Source organism: Callithrix jacchus, chromosome 6 (genome assembly GCF_049354715.1).
Source record: "Callithrix jacchus isolate 240 chromosome 6, calJac240_pri, whole genome shotgun sequence".
NCBI classification, from domain to species: Eukaryota; Metazoa; Chordata; class Mammalia; order Primates; family Cebidae; genus Callithrix; species Callithrix jacchus.
The window spans coordinates 53,129,385-53,150,618 of NC_133507.1; the positions used below are offsets into that span (position 1 = coordinate 53,129,385).

Genomic DNA, 21,234 nt, shown 5'->3' on the forward strand with positions numbered 1-21,234 from the left:
TAAAGAGTAATGAAGATTCAACTGGAGAAACCAAAATCAAGCATATCCAAAGTGTAGAAGTGAGCCCCAAAGTAGAAGGGATTGGCAAGAACCAGAGACTGGACACAGATGTAAGAGAAACAGAGCAAGATTAGAGGCAAAGTAGAATGTGCCCTTACAATTTCAGTTAAGTGCCCATGGCTTGATGCATGGTACATGCATAAACTGAGCTGGCTTAAAGATACTGGATTGGGACTGACACCAATCTTCTTTATTATGGCAAGTGCCTTTGTTCATCAGGGCTGCTATAACAAAGTATCTTAAACTGGATAATTTATAAACAACAGAAATGTATTGCCCTCACTTTCAGAGCCTGGAAAGTCCATGATCAAGGCACCAGCAGATTGCGTGTCTTGTGAGGTCCCAGTTTTCATAGATAGCACCTTGTACATGTCTTCACATGGCAGAAGGGAAAAAGGAGCAAATAAACTCCCTTGGGCCTCTTTTATAAAGGCACTAATCCCATACACAAGGGCAGAGCCTTCTTGACCTAATTACCTCCTAAATTCCCCACCTCTTCTTAATGCTATCCCATTGGCAATTAAGTTTCAACATTTGAGTTGCTGAGGGACACAAATATTCAAACCATAGCAGCACACTTTTTAGAAAAAAACAGAGATGTGTTGGGGGCATTGTCTATACTCAACTCTTTCTTCATTTTAGCCAGGGAAGCAGAATCATCAGCACCATATGGATTCACTTTTTCTCATGACTGATGATTCTTTTGCTTCCCACACAGGCACATTTAGGCTGGAAAGAATCTGTAATGTGGGAGGTCTTTATTACCAAAAATTAAGTCCAATAAAATGCAAATGTCTTAATGGTACCCACAAATAAACTATCTTTGTAACAAATAGCCAACTAGAGAAAATATATGTACACATCTGTATTAGAACGAGTGGCAGATTTAAAACTGAAGATCTGTTTAAGATCACCACAATTAAGGCAAATACAAGAAAACAAACCACCGGAATTTTTAAGAATGAGGTTATAAAACAAAAGTGCTGAGGAATCTATATGTTACTGAAAGGATAATTACACAATTTTTAAAATAAAATATCAAGGCATGACATTAACAGTCTTATTGTTTGTCCTAATAAAATCACTTTCTTGCAAAACTATTATAGAATTTTTTTTCAGTAGTATTTGTCATGATTAGAATTTGTCCTTTGTTATGTGTTGATTTTTCTTTTTCATATATTCACTTGCATTTTTTATTCGTCGGACAATACACTTTTTTTAAAAATAAACTTTTAAAAAAATTTTAAACAGTTTTGGATTTACAGAAAAATTACAAAGATAGTACAAAAAGCATACATATACCCCACACTGTAATTAACATCTGACATAGCCTTGAGGTATAGAAACATTTCTTAAACAAGATTCAACAAGCAGAAATTATTAAGGAAAAATGATGAATAAATTTGACTATACTAAATTATAAATTTTACATAGCAAAAAATACCATAACTAAAAACACAATATACAGATCAGGAGAAAACATTTTCAAACATAACTAGTCAATTAATACAGTATCATTTTTAATATTTATTTTTAATTTCGGGGTACGTGTCCAGGGTGTGCAGCTTTGTTACTTGGAAACGTGTGCCATGGTGATTTGCTGCACCTGTCAACCCATCACATAGATATTAGGGCAATACACGTCAAGGTAGAACGCTAACATGTTCTTCATAAACATTACCAAGGCTGACATCTAATGTTCTGATATATTTATTATACATGGGAAACTTTAAAAATGTTACTCCAGTCTGTCATTGTATATCCCGCACTGTTACTCGTCAAACTTTAACAGCTACTTTAATGACAGGGATGGTTAAAAAGGATTTTGCATTAGAAGTTTAAAACTGGAAAACTCTGGCTAGGTGCAGTGGCTCATGCCTGTAATCTCAGCACTTTGGGAAGCCAAAGTGGGAGGATCGTTTGAGCCCAGGAATTCAAGACCAGCCTGGGCAACATAGCGAAACCCTGTCTCTACAAAAAAAAAAAAAGAAAGAAAGAAAGAAAAAATTAGCCGGGAATAGTGGCACATGCCTGTAGTTCCAGCTGTTTGGGAGGCTGAGGTGGGAGGATCACTTGAGCCCAGGAGGTCAAGGATGCAGTGAGCTGTGATTGCACCACTGCACTCAAGCCAGAAAACCACCTGCAGAAAATTGGAAAAGTCTGAAGTACATGTTGCTATGGAGCAGGCCAGGCAGTTTCTGGGTATTATAGAGTATTTTCATGTCCCTAATCTAGATTTTTATGTTACTGTATTAAATGTAAGAAAACAAACAGTATGATGACTATATACGTATTAAGATTAAAATATTAAGATATTTTATCTACATTTTAATTTTCTCCGACAATGTTAATATTTTAAGGTAAATATTTTATTTTTGAAAAGGTGTCTGCAAGATAACTTTTTTCTAGGATTCCTTTAAAATTACTATTTACGTGAGAACAATATATAAATTCAGATCTTTTTATCAAATTACTCCCTTATCCCCCATCAAAAGAATTAACTATGGTTAAATCAATCAACCCAAATAGCGCGTTAATACAGTTGAAAACACTAAAGTAACTATTAGTTCATTCTCACACTGCTATAAAGAACTACCTGAGACTGGGTAATTTATAAAGAAAAGAGGTTTAATTGATTCACTGTTCTGCAGGCTGAACAGTAAGCATGGCTGGGAGGCCTCAGGAAACTTACAATCATAGTGGAAGGCAAAGGGGAAGCAAGCATGTCTTACCATGGTGGAGCAGGAGGAAGAGAGAGAAGGGAGAAGTGCCACACACTTTTAAAGTATCACATCTCATGAAAACTCACTATCACAAGAACAGCAAGGGGGAAATCTGCCCCCATGATCCAGTCACCTCCCACTGGGCCCCTCCTCCAATTGGACATGAGATTTGAGTGGGGATACAAATCCAAACCATATCAGTGACAATGTTGTGCTTCAGTGCCTTAAGTTCATCTGTTAATAGTCTTTACTGCCTTAGAAACACTATAAGCAATCTAATATATAAGGTTTCAAATATATTTTTAAAAGGGTAGATAAATGTGACAGTCATTCATCCTGCTCACCGCAACCTCTGCCTCCTGTGTTCAGGCAATTCTCCTGCCTCAGCCTCCTGAGTAGCTGGGATTACAGGCACACACCACCATGCCCAGCTAATTTTTTGTATTTTGAGTAGAGACGGGTGTTTCACCATGTTGACCAGGATGGTGTCGATCTCTTGACCTCATGATCCACCAGCCTCAGCCTCCCAAAGTGCTGGGATTACAGGCTTGAGCCACCGAGCGCGGCCTCATTCATCCTTATATCTCTCAACTCCTTTCCTCCCTTTATAATTCCTAAGAAATTATAACCAACTCAGAACTGTTACATTCTTACTTTTTTCTCACTTTGTGTTCTTACCCGGTATTTTAGGCTAGCATGCTCTCCCACAAACTATGGCATGTTTGATCATGCTTTGGAAAATATCTTCAATATTGATTGTAGTGAACCTAGATTCTTCAAATATTAACTGCTTTTCAACAGAAATTAAGATGCTAAATTTCCAAACTATTCTTCTATCTTGAGCCTATTTGTTGCCTCACTTTCATAGCTTTACCTTTTATGGAGAGCTGAATCTTTTTACTGTATCTATTGACTGCTCTTTGCCTGTGGTAGTAATGTCTTATCTATAGTTACAGGAACTGTATGGTTAGGACTTCCCTGGTTGCAACTTTTATTTAAAAACACACATACATGCAATTAAAGTCAGCTTAAGCAAATTTAATTTTATGGCCTCATAGTGGAAGAAAAGATACAGAAATGATTCACAGAATGGAATGGAGGATTCTAGGAACCAATAGCTTAGTCCTTCAGCTCTTTATCTATCTCTTATTTCTGTTCAGCTTCATGCTTTTTAACTGAAGACACACATTCTCTCATGGCAGGAAAAAAGAGCAGCCAGCAGTACCAACTTAACATCTTCCAGGCTTGGCAACCCAAGAGTAAAGAGAGTTACTCTATTCCAACTTCCTTATGCTGTATTCATTTCAAGGAAGAATTATAATTGTCCTCATTTGCATGGTCTCACCCTGGATTAAATGCTTTGTCCAAGTGAATGGGCTGAATTATTTACCAGGCCAGGGGGAAATGGGGCCTGTGACAAGAAGGGAAATGGGAGAAAATATGCTTGAGGTCAGGTACAGTGGCTCATGCCTATAATCCCTGCACTTTAGGAGGTTGGGGCAGGTTCCAGATAAATAGTGAAACCCCATCTTTACCAAAATTAACCACCTGGTGGGAGGATCTGCTTAAACCTGGTAAGTTGAGGCTGCAGTGAGCTGTGATTGCACCACTGCACTCCAGCCTGGGTCACAGAGTGAGACCCTGTCTCAAATATATAAATATATGCTTGACAGCCAAAACCAGACTACTGCTTTCCACTAAGAATTAGAGTGCTGTACTGTGGATACTCCTGTTTTAAAACTTAGACAAGTCATCTAAGCCTTTTAATATTTTTCGTGTGTATGAAAAAAGTAGTAAAATGTAATGATGCATTAATTACAACCCCTGGGGAAGTCAGATAATTGGGTTAAACAACGGAAACAAAACTGAAAATGCTTTCAGTAGAAGTATTATATCTATGTGAGAGTAGCTGCTTACTTTTACATAAATATAATTAATACTGAACAGTGCTAACAAAAATAGTCGACACCAAATCACCATAGCAATAAACTTAACATTTTTAAGATAAAACAAACAATACACACACAATTGCCTCATCCTTTGGTGTATATTGTACTTTCAGACCTGGATAACAAGGATATATTCTCTTTCTGAAGCTGTAATTAATATGTATGAAATCCATGTAATAGCATGAAAAATGTAAATGATGCAATGTTAAAGAAAAACAGCAGAATGCAAGATGTGTTTTCTTATGAATACAAGTATGCAAAAACATGTATATAAAAAAACTGGATGGGATTTCTCAAATGTGATAACACTGTTGTATCAAGGCAGCATGGGATTTTTATTTTTATTTTTAATTTTTTGCTGCCTTCTAACTTTCTGGAATATTTTTATACCACTTTTACCATTTGGGAGTAAAAGCTGTTTTTTGTCACACTGGGTAGAAGTTCTTTGAAAGTGACTAATATAGCAAGTGTTCTAACCTGTCTGCCTCTAGGTCTTGCATAGTCGACAGCCTATTAATTATACTGCTGACAGGCTCTTTCAAACTAGCTCCATGTTCCATAGCAGAGATTCACTCTTAGGGTAGTAATGAGAGAACATGTGCAGACAGAACAATAACCAAATACATTATTGTTTGATTATTCTTATTTAAGACTGTATACAGATGGGCAAGACACATCTGAATATATTATTTCTATTGTTGAATACTAAATAATGTGTTAAGCAGGGAGAAATTGCCAAATTTTGTGGATCAGTTACAGACACTTTTGATAATTTGACATTGATTTTAAACCATATTAGAGTTGTTACATTTTACCTATAGCCCCTTAACAACGTTGAAAGGATGGTGATGATGTTTAAGGAGCCCTGAAGCAAGAGCGTTGGCAAATAACTGGTAAAGAGTTTACTCTAAAGAAGCAGAAATTTGAAAGGACTGCTGAACACTTGGAACTACTTTAAGGAAGAGGCTGCCATGATGGAGAAATAGGTCCCTCTAATGTAAAGCTGGCATCTAGAAGGTAATGCAAAACAGCATGGTCATCACCGTTTTCCTTTGCCTTCTGTTCAAATCAGAATCTATGGTAGAGAATGAGATTCATTCACTCATTCATTCTTCAGGTAATTATTGAATCTGATTTTGGAGTGTTGAGTCCTCAGCGTCTAGAGATACATGGTCAACAAAAGTCAGTGTGCTCTCCAGAGATTTACTATCCAATTGAGAAGATGTTCAACCAAAAAGGCCATTTCAACACAGTGTGTAATACATGCTACTGAAAGAGTATCCAAATGCATTCAAAGTCATAGACAATGTTATCAATGTTTTATGTTGCCATGCTGCACAGCTACCACACTCTTCAGTGTAAGTGATATGCCCTTGCCAGGATACCAAATGACTTTCTGAAATTTGGATATCTGAAAAATAACTAAATGAGCTAGTAGGTAATACAACTTCAGTAATCTGAAACCTCAAATATTTCAGCATTCAAAAGGATGATGACCAACCTTGTTTTGGCACATACTTGAAGCTGACAATTCCTCAGAGGCACAATACGCTTTGTTCATGGCAATTCCTTCCTTCCTAGATAAAATGAAAACATCACACCATATAACTCTTCAAAATTATTGAAAGTAACCATTTTAAGCTGTTGGTTAGTATGAAATATTTGGTATCTTGCCAACTTCCTTTTTTTTTTTCTCTTAACAGTATCCCAGAAATAAAGCACAGGAACTCAAACAGAATATAAAAACAACTAATATCAGATAGTAGTTCCTCCTGCCAATCACAGCAATCATTTCCATTTTTTCTCTGGATTTTTTTTAATTGACTGAATATTCCTCTCTTCCATGTTGAACCCAGAATCCACATGAACTTTATCTAGACGTTCTCTTTAGCTTTGTCTACATTTTACTACAAGTAAAGAACCTAATTCCAAGTATTAAAAATCTGCCTCTGCTTTGTTTAAAGCTGTATTTAGAATGCCAGTAGTGCTGTCAGGCTACTCCTCTAGTTCAGAAAAAAAGGATATTGTGTATGGAGCACTCCAAGCACATTAGTTGCATCGACACTGCAATCTAAGGCTGAAGTATTAAAACTCAGATAAGAAGGCCTTTCACTAGCTTAGGAAAGGATCAGAGAATTCAATTTCTCCACACAACTTCCTCATCCAGTTTTCTCCGGGGATTTGTAACTAGATCCCTACATAGCTGAGAAAAGAGAACTAGCTTATATATCTAGGAGTATAGTTGTGCACATACAAAAATGTAAATATGGAAAACAATTTGTGTCTTGAAATGAAGTCAGGATAAATGAAGATAATACTTAATAACTTTTTAAAAATAATAAATTTCCTTTGGTCTCTAACAACAATTTAAAGATCATATGAGTAACCTATATTTTTCTTATATCTCTCAACTTTGATGCCATTATTATGTTAAACTGTATGTTAACAGCAAGACACAGGATTTTAGAAAAAAAAATTGGCATACCAGAAAACATGTTAAGCTTAGCAGCACTGCCAGATTATGTTGTCATAAGAAAATACTTTATGGGTCCAGCATGCTTCCACTGTGCTACTCTGCTACATAGAAAATACTTTAAAGAAAATGTAAATTGGATTAGAATATACTATAACAGGCCCAAAATTAAATTAAATAAAACCTTTCAGTAGGTTTCTTTTAATTTCAGTCCTTGAGTATTAAAGTACTTATTCCTAATGCTGAAACTTATGTCCTAATTTATCTAATTATCTTTAACTTTTATTGTGAATAATCTTAGACTTACAGAAAAGTGGTAAACATTTTACAGAGAATTCTCATATGCCCTTCACTCAGTTTTCTCTACTGTTAATATCTAAATAGAATTTTTTATTTTGTGTAAATACAAAGTAGTATTTGCAAATGTGGTATATTTGTATTTGTAATATATACATGTTTTTTGAGTATAAAATATAACATAGCAAAATTATTGAAGCCAGGAAATTATAATATGATTGACGAATCTACAATGTTTATTCTAATTTATCCAGTTTTCCCACTAACTTCTTTCTTCTGGTACAGGATCCTGCACTGCATTTAGTTGTCATGTCTCTAGTTTCCAATCAGTGACAGCTCCTCAGTTTTTCTTTTATCTTTGTCTTTCATGACATTGACACTTTCGATAAATACTGATCAGTTCTTTTGTACAGTGTCTCTTAATTTGGGTTTGCCTGATATTTCTCATGATAAATTGAGGTTATGTGTTTTTGGCAAGCATACCATTGAAGCAACATTGTGTCTTTGCCAATATGTCATGTTACGGTGTACACATCAATATATCTTATTGTAGGTAATATTAAATGTGATCATTTAGTTAAGGTAGTATCTGCCAGTTTCTCCATTATAAAGTGACTTTTTTTCTTTGTAATTAATAAGCACATTGTGGGAGCTACTTTGAGACTATGAAAAATCCTGTTTCTAATCATACTTTTGTCCAGCAACTAGTCTTGGTGGATGGTTCTTGCCTGCAACAATGATTGCTTTGGTGTTTGCCTAATGGTGACTTTCTATAATATTTTCAACATTTCTTCTACATTTATTCATTTAAATTCTACTTATAAAGAAGAGCTCTGCCTTCTCCCCCTTTATTTATTTATTTGATTATTTATATCAGTATGAATGTATGGATATTTATTTCATTCTATTTGTCATAATAAAAAACTAGGTTTTTTTACTCAATTTTTCTCAGATTGGTCTATTGGTGATCTTTCAAGTTGATTTCTGTGTCCTTGTATTGTGTTTTTTTTTTTTTTTTTTTTTTTGAGACAGAGTCTCACTCTGTCACCCAGGCTGGAGTGCAATGTATGCGATCTCGGCTCACTGCAACTTCCGCCTCCCAGGTTCAAGCAATTCTCTTGCCTCAGCCTCCTGAGTAGCTGCGATTACAGGCACATGCCACCACGCCCAGCTAATTTTTGTATTTTTAGTAGAGACGGGGTTTCAACATCTTGGCCAGGCTGGTCTTGAACTCCTGACCTCGTGATCCACCCGACTCGGCCTCCCAAAGTGCTGGGATTACAGGCGTGAGCCACCGTGCCCAGCTATATTGTCTGTTGAGCAATTCTTTATTTCCTTATTTTCTCATGCTAGAAAATATTCTAGACTAATTTTCTACTTTCCCTGCCCTAGACACAGAAGAAATCATTTTCCAAGGAATCTTGGTTTCTTTTAGTAGAGAATGATATTTAGAAACCAAGTCCTGGACTGGGCGTGGTAGCTCATACCTGTAATCCCAGCACTTTGGGAGGCCAAGGTGGGCAGATCACATGAGGTCAGGAGTTCCAGACCATTTTGGCCCACATGGTAAAACCCTGTCTCCACTAAAAATACAAAAAAATTCACTAGGTTTGGTGGTGCACACCTGTAATGTGAGCTACTCCGGAGGCTGAGGCAAGAGAATCACTTGAACCAGTGAGCCAAAATCATGTTACTGTACTCCAGCCTGAGCCACAGAGTGAGACTGTCTCAGAAAAGAAAAGAAAAAAAGCAAAGCAAGGCAAAGAAACCAAAATCTGTCTGTTAGGTATGCCCAGTGTTCCTGGGCTGTCATGGCTTCTAGGTCCTCTCAGCCCACAAAGACAGGAAACATGACACTCTCACATGTCTGCATTTATTTCTAAAAATATCTATGTGTATATGTGTATATAAAAGCATGAGTTTATACTGATACCTTCCATTTTAATCCAACACAAAGTTCATTCTAGCCCTCCCCTCTTTCCTAATTTGTGACATTTTTCTCTGACAGTGAGAAAGCTGGCTCTCCTTAACCATAATTATTTTCTTATTTGTTCAATCATAGTAATGTGTACACATAAAGTACTTTAAGAATTGCAAACTCATCTCCCCAAGAAACAAATTTACTAATTAGAGTACAACATTTCTGTCCAGGTTTTTGGTCTTTCATCTTACAGTTTATATGCAAAATACTTTTCCAAGGTTACTCAAGTTAGTTCTTTCCTTCCCCACTTACTTCAGTGTGATTCTGCTATTCATTTAATACACTTAGTTTCATCTACCACTCTTCATATTCCATATGAGCTTCCCCCATATGCTGGCTGATTTTAATTATTTATTTGGGGAGGTGGATATGTGGGCCATTACCACCATGTTTATGGCAGTCAGAGCTATGCAGAAAGATGTACAGGCCAGGTATAGTGGCTCAGGCCTGTAATCCCAGCACTTTGGGAGGCCTAGGCAGGAGGATCACTTAAGTCCATGAATTCAAGACTAGCCTGAACAACATAGTAAGACCCCCACCTCTACAAAAAATTTAAAAATTAGCCAGGCGGGCTAGGTGTGGTGGCTCACACCAGTAATCCCAGTACTTTGGGAGGCCAAGGCAGGCAGATTACAAGGTTAAGAGATGAAGACAGCCCTGGCCAAGATGGTGAAACCCCATCTCTACTAAAAATACAAAAATTAGCCAGGTGTGTTGGCACATGCCTATAGTCCCAGCTACTCAGGAGGCTGAGGCAGGAGATTCACTTGAACCCAGGAAGCTGAGGTTTCAGTGAGCCAAGATCATGCCATTGCACTCCAGCTGGTGAAAGAGCAAGGCTGCCTGTGTCTTAAAAAAGAAAAGAAAAGAAAAATTAGCCAGTAATCCAGGCAGTTGGGCGCAGTGGCTCATGCTTATAATCCCCAAATTTTGATAGATCGGAGCTATATGGAAAGATGTACAGGCCAGGTATGGTGGCTTGAAGCAGGTGAATCCCGAGGTCAAGAGTTCAAAAACATCCTGGCCAGATGGTGAAACCCCATCTCTATTAAAAATACAAAAAATTAGTGGGCGTGGTGGTGTGCACCTATAATCCCAGCTACTTAGGAGGCTGAATCAAAGAGTTGCTTAAACCTGGGAGGCGGAGGTTGCAGTGAGCTGAGATGGTACCACTGCACTCTAGCCTGGGTGACAGAGTGAGTCTCAGAAAAAAAAAAAATAGCCAGGTGTGGTGGTGTGTACCTGTAGTCCCAGCTACCGAGAAGGCTGAAGTGAGAAGATCACTTGAGACTCCGGGTTCGAGGCTGCAGTGAGCCATCATCATGCTACTGCATTCCAGCCTGGGCGACAGAGCCAGACCTTGTCTCAAAAACAAAACAAAGCAGAAACAAAAGATCTATACAGAGAAGTGGCACTTTCCCCTCATTCCTCCTACACATTCTTTCCACCCCATCCCTGTCCACTCCCTGTAGGTAACTAATCTCATTGATTCTGGTTTATCCCTCCTGCATTCCTTTTGCAAAAGTGAGCAGATAAATGTTTATTTTCTTAAAACCCCCTTCTTTTAACATGAAGTACTTTATCTTCTTCGATTTTTTTTTTTGTAGTTTTTGTTTTTCAGTGTTGTCCTGACTATCCTTGCATGTTTGTTTTTCCAAATGAACTTTGTGTCAACTTATATAGCTCCATAAAAAAGCTGCTTGGTATTTTTATTGGTATTGCATTAAATCTGCGAATTGATTTAAGGATAACTGACATGTTTATAATGTTGACTCATCTTACTCAAGAATAAACATTGTCTTTCCATTTGCACAAGTCTACTTTTCTGGCTTTCTGAAGTGTTTTAAATTGTTCACATCTAGGTTTTACATATTTCATATTATGTTTATTCCTGAGTTTTTAATCTTCTTTCTTGCTATTAAAATGGGATTTTTCTCTATTGTACTGTAACTGGTTATTGGTTGTATATATGAAGGCTATTCATTTTTGACATTTTGCCTTACATTTAAAATGTTAAATAGTTAACTTTGGTGACTAAATAGAGGTTATCCTTTGTGATTTTGAAAAAGGACATTAAGAGTGGTATGATTTCTTACCACCATAGTTTCTCTTAATCTAGTAGCTATAGTACATAATGCAGGCCTGAAAGTGCTAGATTTTGAGAAGTTTTTCCCCCCAATGTCTGTGTCAGCAAAAATAATGCCAAATGGCAGGGTTCTATTAAAATGAAGCCCTTATTTAATATTTCTAAAGATATATTGTCCACAAAAATCATAGCCAAAGTGACCAGTCCTTGGGGGAAGTCAAAAAAGCCTACATTTCGATGAGTTTGTGTCGTTTGTAGGGACATGGATGAATCTGGAGAACGTCATCCTCAGCAAACTGACACAAGAACAGAAAATGAAACACCGCATATTCTCACTCATAGGGGGGTGATGAAAAATGAGAACACATGGACACAGAAAGGGGAGTACTAAACACTGGGGTCTACTGGGGGGAAAAGGGGAGGGCCAGTGGGAGGGGGAGGTGGGGAGGGATAGCCTGGGGAGAAATGCCAAATGTGGGTGAAGGGGAGAAGGAAAGAAAAGCACACTGCCATGTGTGTTCCTACACAACTGTCTTGTATGCTCTGCTCATGTACCCCAAAACCTAAAATCCAATAAAAAATAAAATTAACTGTAATGCTTTCTCCCAAAAAAAAAAAAAAAAAAAAGCCTACATTTCATGGAAAGTGAAATACAAATCTGCTGAATTTGAAGTGCCAGGAAAATATACAAGAAAACATTCTGGGACATTTTGAGTTACAGCACTAGAGCTTGGAGGGATGTTAGGGATTCATTCTTTACGTCCATATATACGAGTGATGATGAGTGAAGTCAATATATAGAATGTGACCCATAAGGGAAAAAGGAAGAACTGAGCTGAGGCCTGGGCCTTGGAGAACACCCAGGTTTAAGATACCATGAGGAGGTAGGAGGAGCAGTCGAATAAGGAACAGAGACCGAGAAAGAAGAAAGGTCCAGAAAGGAAAAATGAATTTCTCTGGCAAAGACAACAGTAGCTGCAAAGGAAACTAGGCCTGAGTCAATGTCGTTAGATGCAGGCGGTTCTAATGTATTTCAACATGTGGTCCCCAGCATTCTAGCTGCTTCTGGATGATAATATGCATTATTCAAAAAAAAAGTTGCAGAGGTCAAAAAGTTTGGAAAATGCTCTATTAATCGAAGTCAAGCAGGTTACCTTAATACAGGACTTCTCAGGGTGTTAACATGCTGCTGTGAATTGTGTATTCCTATGAACAAGGTCAGTCAGTATCCCGATTTCTAAAAATGTTTTCAACCAATTTCACCTGAAGTGCTTTAACCAAGCTCGTTTTTCACCTAGGGATTTCTCAAGATGAGATGTATCATGGAATACACTTTGGAAATTTTAGAGCACACTGTAAACTAATCTTCCTTAGCTTTCGCTTTGCCTTCAAAGTAAAACACAGACGCTCAGAATCTTCTTTTTCATTTTATGGGAAACAGCATTTTCTAACTCTGGAAGATTGCCGGTACTCCTAGCATTTTGCACAGCCCCAGCTGAAGAGAATGCTGAAACTCCTCTAAAGCAGGAACTCTGAGCTGGAAACAATAAGTGGTAGGGCTGAGGAGGAGAAGCAGCTCTGTGGAGGGCAGGGGAGAAGAATGAGGAGCCATTTGAGTCAAAGGTTCAGGAGAATTTGGAATCTCAAATGCAATTTGGTAGCATTCAGTTCCCAAGAGATCTGCCCCAAAAGGGCCAGAAAGACCTGTGTTCCCCGAAGCAGACTCTCAACCCTAGGAGTGACACAGCTGCAGGCTATTTCCAGAAAGAAGGGAACTGCTCATCTGGAGGAAGCCTGCAGCTGGGCAGCAATACAGCAGGGCATTATGGTGGTGAAACGAGTGCCAACTGGGATTCCATCTCTTCAACAGAAAACATTCTCAACTTGGGGGGGGAACCCTGAAAAATTCAAAATAACGTTTTCTAAAATGAAAAATTACTCCCATAAAAATACTTTATCAGCAAGAGTGCTTTTTTTCATAAACACCTTAAAAGAAATTATATTGATAGTGGAAGCCAGATAGAATTGGATGGACTTATCATACATGTGTTCACTGAGATTCAACATTCATTCAAATAGAAGTGAAGTCTGCAAAAAAACAAGTATTTTGCATGATGTTTTGCAGAAACGTAAAGGGATGACAGTTGTTTATTACCCAATACTAATGTAAGATTCTTCATTTTTTAAGTCCTAAAAAATGAAGTCTAGAGATATGTGGATATATTTACACAGTCTAGAGATAAGTGGATATATAAATATAGTTGGTTGTATCAGTTCCTGTCTCATGTAACTCCAATCATTAGCCCCTAAATTTGCTCAAGATCTGAGCAGGAAAGCCTCGCAGCATATTGGAAACTCCATTCCTATCATTATGTAGGGTCTGGAATTAGCCATGTTATCCTAAGTCTGGTATCCAGGGTACCCATATTTCAAACGCTGAACTCTGCCATTTCTGCTTTCTGTCTTCCTCATGCATGCCTGATCTGTATTACAGTACTTCTTTCCAAATTTATCTTGTAACTAATTTCTCTGCTAGGATATACATCTTCCCTACAGTCCAGCCCTCTTGACCAGGGTCTTAAGAGTCACCCAAGTCCTTGTCAGCTGCTATCCTCCACCCCTACTCTGACCCCTTCACCCCTGTTACCTGGTGGCTTGAGTCTTGCTTTCAACCAAACAGAATTTCACAGCCACTATTCTTCCACCATTTTACTTAAATTATCACCACTTAATGAAGATCCATGCCATTAGCTTCACCCAGAAAATCTGACATTTTAAATATCAGCATTAATTGAATAGGATAGAAGTTCACTAGCCCCTGGGACACTAGGTGTGAAGTGATGACAATTCCCAGACACTCCTCTTAGCCCTGCTTTGTGCCCAACTCACTTCCCTTTCCCAATAACCTGCCAAGAATGAGATCTCAAAATATCTTTTTTTAAAGTTCATGACTTGTTCTTTTTTAATGTTTTTAATTTCTTCTTTGAAGTCTACAAGTATATAAAGATTTTGTAATATCTAATACTTCTATTAATTGAAGTTCTTGAAATCTAATCATGCTATTTGATGTATCAGCTCTCACTCATAGATTATTTCCTTGTGTGTTTTTTTTTTTTTGTAAATTTTTATCTGCTCTGTTTGCTGTATGGAATTTATGTGCAACTAGGGTTTAAGATGTAACTCTCCAGAAAGATATTGCATTTGCCCTCACCAACCACTCTGGAGGTTTACCAGCCTGGCCTCGATTACACTTTTAGGTTAATTTCTCAGTGTGGGAGAGTTCCTGGGTTCTACAAGTGGTGTAAGCTTAAATGACAAATGAGGGCTTGTGGTTACGAATTTTAAGAGGATGCTATTTTGGTCCATGTGAAGCATATGTGAAAATCAAGCTTTCTTGTTGCCTTGATGTGTTCATAGGCAAATTTTTGTTAGCTAGCCCTTTTTTTTTGAGGTCACAACCTTTTGAGAGGTCTATCAGTATGTGGGAATCTAACCTGTCACTGGCCTAAGGTCTCTCCTGCTCTTGCATGGAAGAGTAAACCCAAGGCTTTAGGTTAACAAGACCAACAAACTCTTCAGGCAGCCATAACATCATCTTCCACGGCACCACTTTGGTTTAGAATTCCCTCTTCATTTTTGGCTCATGGGTATGTTTTATTTTACCCTGAATTTCCAAATGTTTTATTTTTTAATGCTTTTTTGTTTCGTTTTGTTTTGTTTTGTTTTTGAAAGAGTCTTGCTGTGTCACCCAGGCTGGAGTCCAGTGGTGTGAACTCGGCTCAATGCAACCTCTGCCTCCTGGGTTCAAAGGATTCTTGTGACTCAGCTTCCCAAGTAGTTGGGACTACAGGCACCTGCCACCCACACCAGGCTAATTTTTGTGTTTTTAGTAGGATGAGGTTTTGCCATGTTAGCCAGGCTGGTCTCAAAATTCTGACCTCAGGTGATCCACCTGCCTCAGCATCCCAAAGTGCTGGGATTACAGGCATGAGCCACTGCTCCTGGACATCCAAATGATTTACAATGGGAGAGTTTTTCAGGTTATTTAATCCACAGTTTTTCTGTAAATAGAAATGCCAATGTATCTTTTTAATAATGAAAAGGTCAACTGTCAGTATAATATGTATTATTTAATATGGTTTTTACATAAACAAAAGTACCTTCAACAGAAATAATGCAAGACCTTACTAATGAATATTTCAGAGAACATCTCACTGTAGTTTATACATTTGCTATAAAATGGAAGACCTGAATATAATTTCTGCTCTGTGAGGTATTAATAATAAAATATAATTCATTTCCTATTGTCTTTTTCCATTTTCTTCATATATCCACTACTACTCTTGTTTGGGCCATTAACTCATGTCAGGACTTACCAAATAGCCTCTTAATTGATTTTCCTGTTTCCAGTCTTGCCTAGTTCCAAATCATACCACAGATAACCCTGAGGTTAATCTTGTGAAAATGCCACTTTTGTGTTAATGTGTTTTCTACATATAAGATACCTCTGTGAACAACTTAAACATTTATTTATTATCCCCTTGTTCCCCTAGTTAATTCTTGCATTTGCTCATAATTTTCCTGTCATCTAGTTTTCCCTTCTAACTTCTGTCTCACTTTCCAATTCCCACCTATTCTTAAAGGCTCTGCATAAATCCTCCATCTTGAAAAGTTCTCTCACCTACCCCACAGGAAGCAATCTTGCCCTCTTCAATATGCCTTTAGTGTCTAGTACCTGACACATCCATTTAATATTTATCATAATGAATACAGAGAACCCCCAATTTTATAAACAGATGTATTCCAAAAGCATGTTTGTAAATTGGCTGCTTGAAATGCTAAATACCATTTCCCTCAGAAGTCCTATTATAAAGGCTGCTTAAATTTTGAAGCTAACTCACAAAAGCCTATTCAGCCTTTGATCAAACAAAACCAAAGTACTAATCATACCAGTTCAAGAATCTGTGGCTCAAACTTTATGCTGTCAAGGAAAGAACAAAAAGATATAGTAATGTATTCCCCACTTTTTGATAAGGCAATAATTTCTATGCTTGAGCAAATTTCTACTTAATCTGACAAATACTAAACAATTACTAAGTTCTAGGTCCTGTAGAAATACAATGAACAGGACAAACGCATTCCTTGGCCTCATGGAAATCCTTTGTTCCTACCCTTTCAGGTACAGAATCTTCTCCCATCCCACCGTGCCCTTCTCCCAGTGCCAAATCATCCAACCTGGGGACTGGGTTGTTGGAAGTAGTACCATTCACCAAAGGTAGGAATTGTCAGAGAAAGAATGGTTCAGTGGGGTTTTGTTGCTTGGTGGGGGATGGAGGTGTCAATGGAAGTGGTTTCTGCTTTTCTTATATTTGCTTGTTGGGGGGTGCTGTGGAGATGATGCACCGCGGAGAAAAAATATGTATTCTATTTGGAACTTAAATTTTGTAATGGAAAACATCAGAGTAAAGCTGGCCTCAGGAGGAGAGTGGCTGTGGAGGAGTGCAGTGCCCCAGAGGGCCCTGCAGAGGGCAGGGGAGAGCGAGCATCCTTATCATTGTCATCATCAGAAGCCACATCCAAGGTACAAAAGTAGGGTGTGACCTGAAAGAAATGGATTGCTCCTGCAGGACTCGGGAGACACCCCAAATACTGTGCTGGTATCCACTGCTGAGAGATCCACAGATGGTTCACATCACAGGACTCTATGCAGACAACCCCCAGTACCAGCCCAGAGCGTGGTAAACTTCCTCGGTGGCTAGATTCAGAAGAGAGATAACAATCACTGCAGCTTGGCTCTCAGGAAGCCACATCCATAGGAAAAGGGGGAGAGCACTACATCAAGGGTGCACCCTGTGAGAAAAAAGAACCTGAACGACAGCATTCAGCCCTAGACCTTCCCTCTGACAGAGCCTACACAAATGAGAAGGAACCAGAAACCCAACTCTGGTAATATGACAAAATAAAGTTCTTTAACACTCCGGAAAAATCACACTAGCTCATTGGCGATGGACCCAAACCAAGAAGAAATCCCTGATTTATTTGAAAAAAGAATTCAGGAGGTTAGTTATTAAGCTAATCAGGGAGGCACCAGAGAAAGACAAAGCCCAATGCAAGGAAATCCAAAAAGTTACACAACAAGTTAAGGGAGAAATATTCAAGGAAATAGATAGCATAAATTAAAAAAAACAATCAAAGCTTCAGAAACAATAGACACACTTACAGAAATGCAAAATGCTGGCCAGGCATGGTGGCTCACACCTGTAATCCTAGCACTTAGGGAGGCCAAGGTGGGCAGATTGCTTGAGGTCAGGAGTTCAAGACCAGCCTGGCCAACATAGTGAAACCCTGTCTCTACTTAAAAAAAAATGTAAAAACTAGCCAGCTGTGGTGGTGCACGCCTGTAATCCCAGCTACTCAGAGGGCTGAGGCAGGAGAATCACTGGAACCTGGGAGGTGGAGGTTACAGTGAGCCGAGATCACGCCACTGCACTCCAGCCTGGGTGATAAAGCAAGACTCCATCTCAAAAAAAAAAAAAAAAAAAGAGCAAAATTCTTTGGAAAGTCTCAGCAATAGAATTGAACCAGTAGAAGAAAGAAATTCAGAGCTTGAAGACAAGGTTTTCAAGAAAATATGAACAAAGCCTCTAAGAAGTCTGGGATTATGTTAAACAACGAAACCTAAGGATAATCAGTGTTCCTGAGGATGAAAGGAAATCTAAAAGTTTGGAAAACATATTTGGGGAAATAATAGAGGAAAACTTCCTCAGCCTTGCTAGAGACCTAGACATCCAAATACAAGAAGCACAAGGAACACCTGAGAAATTCATTGCAAAAAGATCATCACCTAGGCACATTGTCATCAGGTTATCTAAAGTGAAGATAAAGGAAAGAATCTTAAGAACTCTGAAACTAAAGTGCCGGGTGCCCTATAAAGGAAAACCCATCAGATGAACAATTTCTCAGCAGAAACCCTACAAGCTAGAAGGGATTGGGGCCCTATCTTCAGCCTCCTCAAACAAAACAGTTATCAGCCAAGAATTTTGTATCCAGCGAAACTAAGCTTCATAGATGAAGGAAAGATACAGTCTTTTCAGACAAACAAATGCTGAGAGAATTTGCCACTAATTCACTCAGCCATCACTACAAGAACTGCTAAATGGAGCTCTAAATCTTGAAACAAATCCTGGAAACAACAGAACAGAACCTCTTTAAAGCATACATCTCACAGGACCTGTAAAACAAAAATACAATTTTAAAAACTTTGGAATGTTTGGAGGTTACTATGTAGAAGATATGAAGTGTGAACAAATGTAAAGAAATCCTGTCCTAGAGACGGTAAGGTAAAATAACCTGGACCAGAGCTACAGGCTTAGGAGTGACCAATGTACCAAGGTAATCTTTCTCATCGTGGTTATGAATAAGATCACTTTTGTAACTGTGGGTTGCTTGAAGGCTTACTTTTTGAAAAGTGCTAAATTGCCTGTATAGTTTGTATCTTATTTTGATTTTTCCTTGCAGCTATTTTATAACTGCAACAAGTTTGTTCCCTTAGGGCAAGAAACTTTCCAATCCAGTTTTATACCCCATAAAGACTTGCAGACTGTATGGATTCAATAAATATTCATCGATTGTTCCACTGTGTCAATGTTACATTCTGAGACACACAAATAATTTCCCTAGTGTTAATAAAAGTAATTGTAAACAGTTGGATAGTCTGATGTACCGCAGGTTGGCTAAATATAGCAATAATAGCTACCACATTTGCTAAAATAACATCTAAGCTGCTGTATACAATTTGGGATTAAAGGCTCATTAAATAACACAATTCTTTCCAGCCAAACTACCTTATTCTTTATTCCAAGCCAGGCATTGAATATTCCAGCTTTCATGTTTCTGGTGACTCCATTTGTCTTGTCTGTTAAGACCCTATCGCCACATTCTACTTTAACATCTCTAAGGTCCCCTCTGTGAAGGCCTTCCCAAATGTCCTGGGCCTAGGTTGTCATTCCCACCCAGTATACATTACTCTGTTTCCTTAATTTTATCTATCTAACCCATCTTCCCACCACCCAGTATACATTACTCTGTTTCCTTAATTTTATCTATCTAACCCATCTTCCCAACCAGATAGAGCAGGAATCTTTTAAACCTTTTAGTATCCCCTAGACTAGCAAATATGGTAAAATAATAAGTATTCCATAACTCATCAATGTTGATGATGATTGAAGGATAGGAACCGAGTAAGTGCCAAGATCATGGACTGTTAATGTTGGAAGGAATCTTTGGGACTTCAATGATCTGAACTTAACGCCTAATAGATATTGTATGTTTGACCTCAAATTGACCGTATAGGCTAATCAAAGCTTCCCAATCAGGAGTCCCAAGATTTGGCTGCTGAAACAAGGTCCTCCAGTGATGAAGCTGGTCAGAAAAACTAGTCTAACCCAATGTTATTTTGAAAATGAAGAAACATAGTTCCAAAGAGCTGCAATTAGTTTTCCTAGGTCACGTGACTGGTTAGTGCTAGAGCCTAGAAACCTGGTTGACTGACTTCTGCCTTGAAGATCCTTACGCAACGCCAAATTATTTAGAGACTGGTACTCCAGCCGTATGACCTGTCTGAAGGACATACATACTTGACAACTCTTCCTTTCTGCTCTCAATAATAATATTTTGAGTTCAAAATCCTTTCAACAATTGAACTAGACAGTGACTGGATAAACATTGTTCTTTGGGTTAACCAAAATAACTTTGTACTTAAAAATACGCCTTATGGTTATCACCACTGAGGCCTAACTACAAATAAAGTGAAGTAAAAGAAAGCTTCCATAATCAAATTGCTTCCACAACTTTAACCTTGCTGTCACCGCCCGCAAGGACAAAGACACTGTGAACTACTAAATCCTCCAAAATAGTTCTTGAATGTAGGTATGGTTTCTTTGATGTTGTAAAATGATCATGCTTCAATTTGGTTTGAACATTTTAGAAAGAATCCAGTCAATTGTCTTAATATGTAAAATGCCTTTTAAAAGGCATCTTTTAATATATAAGACACTTTTTAAATGGCATCTTTATGAAAGTCTCTCAAAAAGAGAGTTTGTTAAGTAATTGAGCATACTTAGCTTTGACTGCATTCTCACGAAGTTCTAGTGATGGGAATAATTACTGCCAAAATAAAAAGCTATTTATTTAAGATTCATTTATACTTTTAAGATTTGAGGGGTACTATCTCAATTTTTAAAATACCATTTCATATATGAATTAGCTTCATTGCGCTCTCCTTTCTCCCATCTTTTAAACTAACATAAAAAGAAATATGAATTTTACTTTTCAGATAATTTATTCTGCCTTGCTATTGTTCTATCTCCAGGGACTAAATTTACATTTTGAAAAAATACCATGATGTGCAAATGTGCATGCCCTATTCAGCCAACATATCATAGATACTGTATAGTAACATCTGGGAATATTAAACTTTGCCTTTACTGGTAACCCAATTGGCATCTTTAATTTACAGTGCAGATGTTTTATACTGATGCGTTTTGGAAATCTTTGAAGTATTCTCAAGACAGTATTCTGAGGTTTCTGCAGTGGTCCACTTCAGTCTTTTGAAGTTCCCTATACAATAGGATACATATATAGATTTTCCAAAACATCTTTTAGTG

General features: G+C 37.9%; 2 protein-coding genes across 2 annotated transcripts in view; one reads left to right on the forward strand and one right to left on the reverse strand.

The window, feature by feature from the left end:
* MTX2 (metaxin 2) overlaps positions 1-21,234 on the reverse strand; it is an 80,037-nt gene that overhangs the window by 58,410 nt on the left and 393 nt on the right. Inside the window, exon 2 of the mRNA XM_035304461.3 lies at positions 6,234-6,309. The gene's annotated coding sequence lies outside the window, so the exon portion shown is untranslated. The remainder of the gene's footprint in view (positions 1-6,233; positions 6,310-21,234) is intronic.
* Positions 1-21,234, forward strand: part of LOC144582934 (uncharacterized) — a 70,987-nt gene that overhangs the window by 2,350 nt on the left and 47,403 nt on the right. Inside the window, exon 3 of the mRNA XM_078375629.1 lies at positions 16,749-16,844. Within this exon, the coding sequence (XP_078231755.1) occupies positions 16,749-16,844 (96 nt within the window). The remainder of the gene's footprint in view (positions 1-16,748; positions 16,845-21,234) is intronic.